Here is a 7,825-nt window from a genome sequence, read left to right as displayed (position 1 = left end):
AAAAAAAAAAAAAAAAAAAAAAGAAAACGAAACATTGCCAACGACTGTCTGCCAATCATCGTTTACGCGAATTTTTTAACAAACGAAAAATGATAAAAAAAATGAAACGGAACAAAACGAAAAAAGAAAGAAAGAAGGAACAAAAAAAAAAAGTGAAGAGACATTCCACGCCCATTTTTTTAGACGATCAACGAAAACGAAACATTGTTTGACTGCCATATACGTATTTTTATGATAATTTTATAGACGTGAAAACGGGGTGGGCCGAACGATCAGGCACCATTCCGCGTTCGATACAATCTATCACGATTCGAGTGAAGTAGTTTCCGTTTTTTCTATATGCGACTTTTCTTGTAATCTATCCTGGTGAAAAAAAAGAAAAAGAAAAAAAAAAGAAGAAGAAGAAGAAGGGAAAAAAAGAAAAAATGCAACTACACGACACACGTATTGATACGCGAACAAATTATTGTCACAGCTAATATGTGTGTATTTTTTCTTTGTTGTATAACGTATCCGCCGTGTAGAAGAGTAGCAAACCCCCGCTCCAGCTCCCCACCCCTTCTCTGATGCGATCATTGTTGCAATCGATATCCCACAAGTATGTTGTAGTAATATACACTTCTTACTATCGAAAATAATCTTGAGTTTTTTTCATTATATCGATCATGGGTACAAATCATGCTAGTACATCGATATTTTCATTTTTCTTTTTTTTTTCGTTCGTCATTGATTTATTTTGCATTTATCGATAGTAGATTATAGATTATCAGAAACTCTTCTCGATGTTTGCTTGGATTTTTCTTTTTTTTTTTTTTTTATAGTAAGAATATCGATTTAAAATTTTTCATCATTATCTATGGTAAATGTTCTAGGAAATTTTTAACGCTTTTTTTTTTCTCATCCCATTGTTGCATTTGTTGTTTCGTATGCTTTTTGATTTGGAGCGATGAGCGCAGGATTTATTATTTCAATCGCAAAACTTAGCGGATTTAAGAAATAATTTCTTTTCGTATAAAAATTAGATTTCTTAACTCGTTGTTAAGATTTTTAATTAATAGATTAGTCAAAAGAAACGATAAAGTTTAAATCAGGTACCGAACTCGTCTTTCGGGCGCGTAAATGTAAAGTATAGATAAGGAGAGGAAATAATGGAAGAAAGACAGAGATAGGGTAAAAATATTGAAATGAACGCCATCTTCAGAGTGCCGCAAATGAAACATACGTAAAAAGGATAAAAAATAATTAGAAAAAGATAAAGATAGGATAAGAATTAACTATCAACGCCATCTCTTGAGAATCAAAAACATTTCTTCAAAGGATAAAGAAGAATAAGAATCTAAAATTAGCGTCATCTATCGAGTCCCAAAAAGAAATATCTTTAAATAAGACTCGGAAGATGGTGCTGATAGCCAATTCTGATTCTATTTCTATCTTTTTTCTATTATTCTCTATCCTTTCCTCGCCCTGTTTCGTTTACGGCACTCTGAAGATGGCGTTGATTTCAATATTTTTACTCTATGTCTATCTTCCTCTTATTATTTCTTTTCCTTGTTTATACTTATTCCTGCCACAGAACTTTAACCGACTACAATTTTATCGTTTTTTCTTTTTCAAAACTACATATATATATATCTTAATATTTAATGTAAAAAAATATAACTCAGTTTTAAAATATATTTTTAAAACGAATTCGCAAAACAGTACATCTTAATGATGCGCTTCGAATTTTTAAGTCTCTTTATTAAATGGAAAATTCAAGTTCATACAGTAATATTTACTGTATAATTTTTAAGAAGAATCGAATCGATATCAAACAGATATAAAATCGGTAAAACACATTCGAACGTATCGTTTATCGATCAGGAAGACAAACGCAACGATTCTGACTCCAGACAGAATCGAATTTCTGTCCCGTAGAAACACGACTGACGCGCAACTGATAAGCGTTGGTAATTAAGCTGATTGACGTCTCGTTTATGACCGCGTCTATGGCCACAAATTGTCATTTTAACGAATCACTGTCCTCGCCAGGATGGAATAGCGATCGATCGGTTCGAATTTCCAAATTCGCTTCGATGTTATCTATTCGATCACCGTTCGTAACGAAGTACCACCATCAATTGTCGATGAATTTAAACTTGAAATCGATAAACTCCGTTGACATTTAGGGAAAATAACACGGAATAATAATGTTCTTCGATACGTTTCATCGTATACATACATATATATATATATATGGGAGATAAGGTTGACGAAAAAAAATCACTCAAGGATTAGCTTCTTTTCCGGTTTTTCTTACAAAAATACCTCTTTATTGTAAATGGATCGTCGACGGTAGTTACACGGAAAGACAGTCATCCATCCACAGAGAAGCGTTGGGGGATCCCGACAATCTCATCGGCGAGGAAATTTTCATTTTGCGTTTCATTTTTTTTTTTTTTACATTTTTGCTTTTTTGAATTAACACTCATCATGCTTTGGCATCTTTATTATTTTACGTGTCTGTGTGTCTGTATGTACGTGCGTGTATCTGTGTTCCTTATGCGATATATCGTTTTTTTTTTTCTTTACTCGTTTCGTTTTAGCGTTTCGTTTTTTTCATTTCGTTTCATTTCGTTTCGTTTCGTTTCATTTTTTTTTTTTTTATTTTTTTCTTCGAATATTTGATCAACACACTTAGACAGTGATAGTGAAGTCTTTAGGTGATTTGGAGAGCGAGTTAGAAGGAAAACCCGTCCTCTTCCTGTGGAGCTTCAGCTTCATGTCGATATCGCACTCGGCCTCGCTGGTCTCGTGCGCGTCCGTGAAACCTGTCGGCGGTTTCAGTTCCAACGTAGACAGCTCGCTGCCCCAGTCCTCTTCCCTCCTTGCCATTCTGGACGATCCGGGTTCCTCCAGCAGGCACAACGACTCTACCGACTTCCTCGGGCTCGGATCTTTGCCCAGCCGATCGCAGGACCCAGGCCTCCCAGGCTGACTCGGCGACGCTCCCCTCGAATACGAATGCATCCCGGATTCCGAGAGCTTCATCACGGGGCGCAGTATCCCCGGCACTCGACCGTCCATCCCTATGTCGGCCGTTGCTCCTTGATTCCTGCAAATCAGGGAAGGGAATCGGAAGGAATTATCGGCCTCGATAATCGTTTTCCAATCTATTCCGTCGAGATCGTTTTCGAATGGAGGCGGAACGTTACCTTTGCTTCTCGAGCCTCGGGAAAGTCTTCCTCTCAGAAATTGGTGACGGCTCGGTTGATGTACTTGATTCGTGCGTGTGGTACAGCACATCTAGAAGGTGCACGCGAGACACGTGGATGCGAGAAACGTGATGCGTTAGTGGCGGCTTGGATGACGTTTTAAGGCTGTTGCCGGCGTCGACACAGAAAATCGAATACTAACTTACTATGATGAACCGGCCTCGGGACCAGGGCTAGTCGCTGCTCCCTCTGCCCGATCGAATTCGGCCCCGGGGAACGCGTCATTATCGACGCCGGCCCGGAGTCGTCCAGATGGTTCGAGGACTCGGTCCGACTGCTGGTACCGACCTCCGTGTCGCTGTCCGAGCCCAGGGTGTCGTACTCCTCCGATTCCGATTTGAACGACTTCGACTTCCGCCTCGCCCTTCCTCGCACCTTCGTGTACTGCTCCATGTCGCACTGAAACGTGTGTCAAAGTTAATCAAACCTCTCTTCCTCTCGTCCCACCTATCCACTCACTTTCTTCAATTTTTCGATTCGATGTACTCCCACTCGAAATCGAAAAATTAGATTTCCACGCTATTATATCACTTTCCCAAAGCATCCCTTCATCGAGATTCATCCCGGTGTATCGTATCGGTAACGAGTTTTTGCCCGACCTCGGAGAGTCGTTTACTTCGGGACGAGCGAGTCTCGAACCAAGACACATCGATGGAGGGAAGTCGCCTTACGTTTATACGCGAGATCGTATCGTGCACGCTACTTTCATCTCTCGCGGGATATACACGTCTACGTGTGTGTGTATGTGTGCGCGCACATGTGTGTAGAAGCAATACATCACATCGACTCGATCCTTTTCTTCGACACGACGAAGATACATTTCTTTCCCGCACGACGAAAGGAAGGAAAGGTCTCTTTCGATCGATTAAATTACACGTTGCGTGCGACGGTTTATCATTCACGTTACTTTGTACTCGTACCTGATTGCCTTGCAGCATGGTTTCGCTGCGTTCGTAGTAGAACGCCTGTCGCATCGGGTTCGCCGACAGGTTTTCCTGCTCGGGCAGATTGAAGGTGGCGTACGGATAAATGTCTTCGGAATATTCGGGTATTCTTTCCAGGGCGCTCACCTCGCGACAGGGCGACTGCTGCCCCGGCTTCCTCACGGTCGCGTAGTACTGTTCCCTCTGCTCCATGTTGTGCTTGTTCTCCAGCGCCGCCTGGGTTTGCGAGTTCGGATCATTCGCTCTCCCCGACCGTTCCGCGTCTGCAATCATCGCGATTCGCTAGTGTAAGTGACAACAACGCGATCTGTACGCGGGAATCGAAATCTCGAGAATCAAACGAGAAGTATATCTCGACACTAAACCGTTTCTAAACCGTTTTTCCAAACGATTCGACTGAAACACTGTTCCACCACCATCACCATCATTGGCGTTGCCGAAGAGAAATTCGAGCTAGGCTTTCATCGTCTACCGTCAAAGTGTTTGAAAGCGAACAAAGGACTCGCGTCGATTAAACTTGTAACAACACTTATCTCGAAAAGGAATCGTGGTTATCTCGTAAGTGCATAGCACCTGCCATCTATCGAGCATGGAGCGGGATCAAATTTTCGCTGAAGAGAAGATTACTTGACGAAAACGAGGTGGATGGAATTCGACGATCGTCGTTCCACTAATCGTGGTCGCGTAAATATTTACCAGATCGTTCCACACGTGCCGGAAGAGGAATGATCGTAGCACGTTATCGTCAACAACCGGTTGATATAATTGCGTGAAACGCGCGTGGAAATGTCTCATTCGCCGGTGCTTTTAATTAATCGAATAGCACGAGCTCGAATTGCGATTGGATAAGTGGTTGAGTAAAAAGTCGCGTTCGTGAAAGGGGGAGGAAAGAAACGAAGGAAAAAAGAAACGAAGGAATGGCCGAGAAGGAGGGACGAAAGGAATCAATTTTAGCAAGGTTGATAGCGATATCTCACCATCTCTCGAAGAATGCACGGTAATTGGAGCACGATATCGCGACGTTTAGCTACTCGATAACGACGAGTGGCACGAGTGTGGCGCCAGCACGCTCTTCCGTCTTAATGCAAATTGCCGCTACCGTTGAAATCCTATCTCGATTCGATCCCTTCGAAACCCTTTCGTCTCCCCTTTTCGAGTTTCCTCGAAATGAACGCTTCGCGGCTCGAAATCTAGATGATTCAGATCTAGATGGGCCAATGTCCTTTGATCAATCTTCGATTTTATGCAACTATGATTCGATCGAGGGAATTAGAGAGTTTAGTGATTGAGTAGAGTGGTTGATCAGAAATGCAATCGTAGTAGAGTTATACGATCGAAAAGCATAATTTGCGATTGGATGGGCAAAGTGCAAGAATACATCGGGTGAATTTCGTTATAGAAAGGAGCTGTGCGATTCCGATACAACGCAGAATTATGATTTTCGCCGTGTGTACTCGTGTTATATATATATATATGTTTAAATATAGGTAATTAGGATCGTTAATTGAACATCGATTCGATGGTTCTTTGTTTGATACCGCTTGTTTCAATACAATACGAGATACACATCCGCCGGCGATTTTAATTATATGTACGGTTATTTGAGCACACGCGATAACGATAACGCGGAAACGAATTCGAATTTTATTTTCCCGATTCCAATGATTCGTAAAAGCGTTGTAAAAAACGTTCGATAAGATCGAATGATGAGATCCTTTGGCGACGGTAGTACGTTCCAGAAATCGATTCGATTAGAATTTATCCTTTGATATCGTAGGACGAACAATGGTGGAGGACTTACGTGTTTTCAAGCAAAAGCAGACGCCAGCCACCGTGAGGAACACGGCCAGAAGCGAGATGACGCTAGGCGCGAGCACGTGGGCGTCGAAAAGAAGCGAGGTCTCCTCGGTTTCGGGCAGGTGCTCGTCGTGTATTCGATTACTGCCGGTCGGCGACAACGTGGTGAACAGGTATTCGGCCTGCGTCGAGCCCGCGTTATTGTACGCAGTGACACGGAGCTCGTATTTGGTGCCGCTATCCAGATTCACTATAGAGAATCTCGATTGTGGTTGCACGTTATTCGAAACTGCAACAGAATTAGGGTCGTTGCGTGAAACAGACCGCGACGACGCGTTGGCGTTTTACGTTTTACGGAGGGGAATATTCCGGGGACAATTTTCCGTTCGAGCTTTTCGAGACTTTTTGCACGTTTTACCGTAAATATTTTCCTTTGCTTTTTCGGATCGATCGATCGATCGACCGACGAGAAAAGCAAGAGGAAAAATTGGGCACTCGAACGATGAAACTATTCGAGGGAATTGAATCCGAATATTGAACGAGACTTACAGAGCAACCAATCACCGGGTAACCTCCTGTATTCGACCACAAAATAGAGCAAAGGGCAGCCCCCGTCTTGCCACGAGTTCAACTCCAACGTAACGAACGTTTGATTCGCTTTGATCAACTGATGCTTGATGGGTGGAATCGGTTTCGTCCCATTCGTCTTCGCCGTCTCGATCTTGCTCGCGCTTCCGCTACCGATCCTGTTGAACGCCGCCAACGTGAACTGGTACCTGGTCCCGCACTGCAATCCTTCCAAAAGATGCGTGTTCGCCTTCCTATCGATCATCACTTCCTCCCACTCGGAGAACTCGCGACGATAGGCCAACAGGAATCCCTTGATGGGGGCGCCACCATTGTCGCCCTGTTTCCATTGCAGTTGGACAGCGTCGGTTGTGGTGCCGGTGGCGAGCAGAGTCGGCGGAGTTGGAGGCACTGCGCAAAGTTGCACGATTAACACGGCGGTTTCGACCGATTATTAATCGCGCGGAACAACGAACGCGGCGATTTCGAACGAGGAAGAAGAAACTTGGTAATCCGGAATTTTCAAAGTTTATAGAGGATAGAGATTTTATTATCGCCGGGACGAGTCAATTCCACGCGGGAAAAATTTTACTTCTATGCAATTTTTTTTTTTTTTTCAGAAACTATCGTCAAACACGATCATGCGAATTCGAACCTCGGCGAAATCGATTTGATTACGATTTGCGTCCCACGATCGAGTCGACGTTTCACGTAACGAGGAGTTCGAACAGCGTTCCACTGTTTTACGAACGAATTTTCAGCCGTGGGCGAATTATGCGAGATAATTGTGCGACCACCGCAACGAAAAAACGATTTGGTTTTTGCAACTTTTAACGAACCCTGTTTCATCCCGTCGATGACAAGCTTTCCCATTCCTCCTGTGACCCGTTCCCGTTCATTACCGCGATGATATCCGCGCGATGCGCGTGAAAAGGGATTGAAAATTTCCCAGAGAAGGAGGGGGGATACTGTTCCGTGTCCTGTCGTCGCGTTTTCGACGGGAACGCGACCCGTTGACCCGATTCCCTTCACCGTCGTGGTTACTCGCGCGGTATTATTCGTTTCTCGCGAGAACAACGTTACCAACGACACGTCGGTAAACTTTTTACGCGAGTTTCGAGTGGGAAGAATTTTAAATCGAATCGAATAGGAAAAAAAAAAATTTTTCTATCGAAAGTTATCGAAAGTTAATCCTTAACCAATGGCGGAATTGAGTCTATGCGACGCGAGTCCGATCTTTAAACCTCTTATTAATACATACAT

General features: G+C 43.3%; 1 protein-coding gene across 1 annotated transcript in view; it reads right to left on the bottom strand.

Annotated features, from left to right (window-relative positions):
- Positions 1 to 2,427: 2,427 nt before the first annotated feature.
- The window catches only part of LOC102670645 (Down syndrome cell adhesion molecule-like protein Dscam2), a 119,534-nt gene continuing 114,136 nt past the window's right edge, over positions 2,428 to 7,825 (bottom strand). The window contains exons 25-30 of the mRNA XM_031513683.1: positions 6,545 to 6,973; positions 6,000 to 6,284; positions 4,175 to 4,461; positions 3,401 to 3,653; positions 3,195 to 3,285; positions 2,428 to 3,094 (exon numbers count right to left, since the gene is read on the bottom strand). Of these exons, the coding sequence (XP_031369543.1) occupies positions 2,677 to 3,094; positions 3,195 to 3,285; positions 3,401 to 3,653; positions 4,175 to 4,461; positions 6,000 to 6,284; positions 6,545 to 6,973 (1,763 nt within the window). The 3' untranslated portion in view covers positions 2,428 to 2,676. The remainder of the gene's footprint in view (positions 3,095 to 3,194; positions 3,286 to 3,400; positions 3,654 to 4,174; positions 4,462 to 5,999; positions 6,285 to 6,544; positions 6,974 to 7,825) is intronic.

Source organism: Apis dorsata, unplaced genomic scaffold (genome assembly GCF_000469605.1).
Source record: "Apis dorsata unplaced genomic scaffold, Apis dorsata 1.3 scaffold_683, whole genome shotgun sequence".
In the NCBI taxonomy this organism is placed as follows: domain Eukaryota; kingdom Metazoa; phylum Arthropoda; class Insecta; order Hymenoptera; family Apidae; genus Apis; species Apis dorsata.
This window is presented reverse-complemented; position numbering and strand designations above follow the sequence as displayed.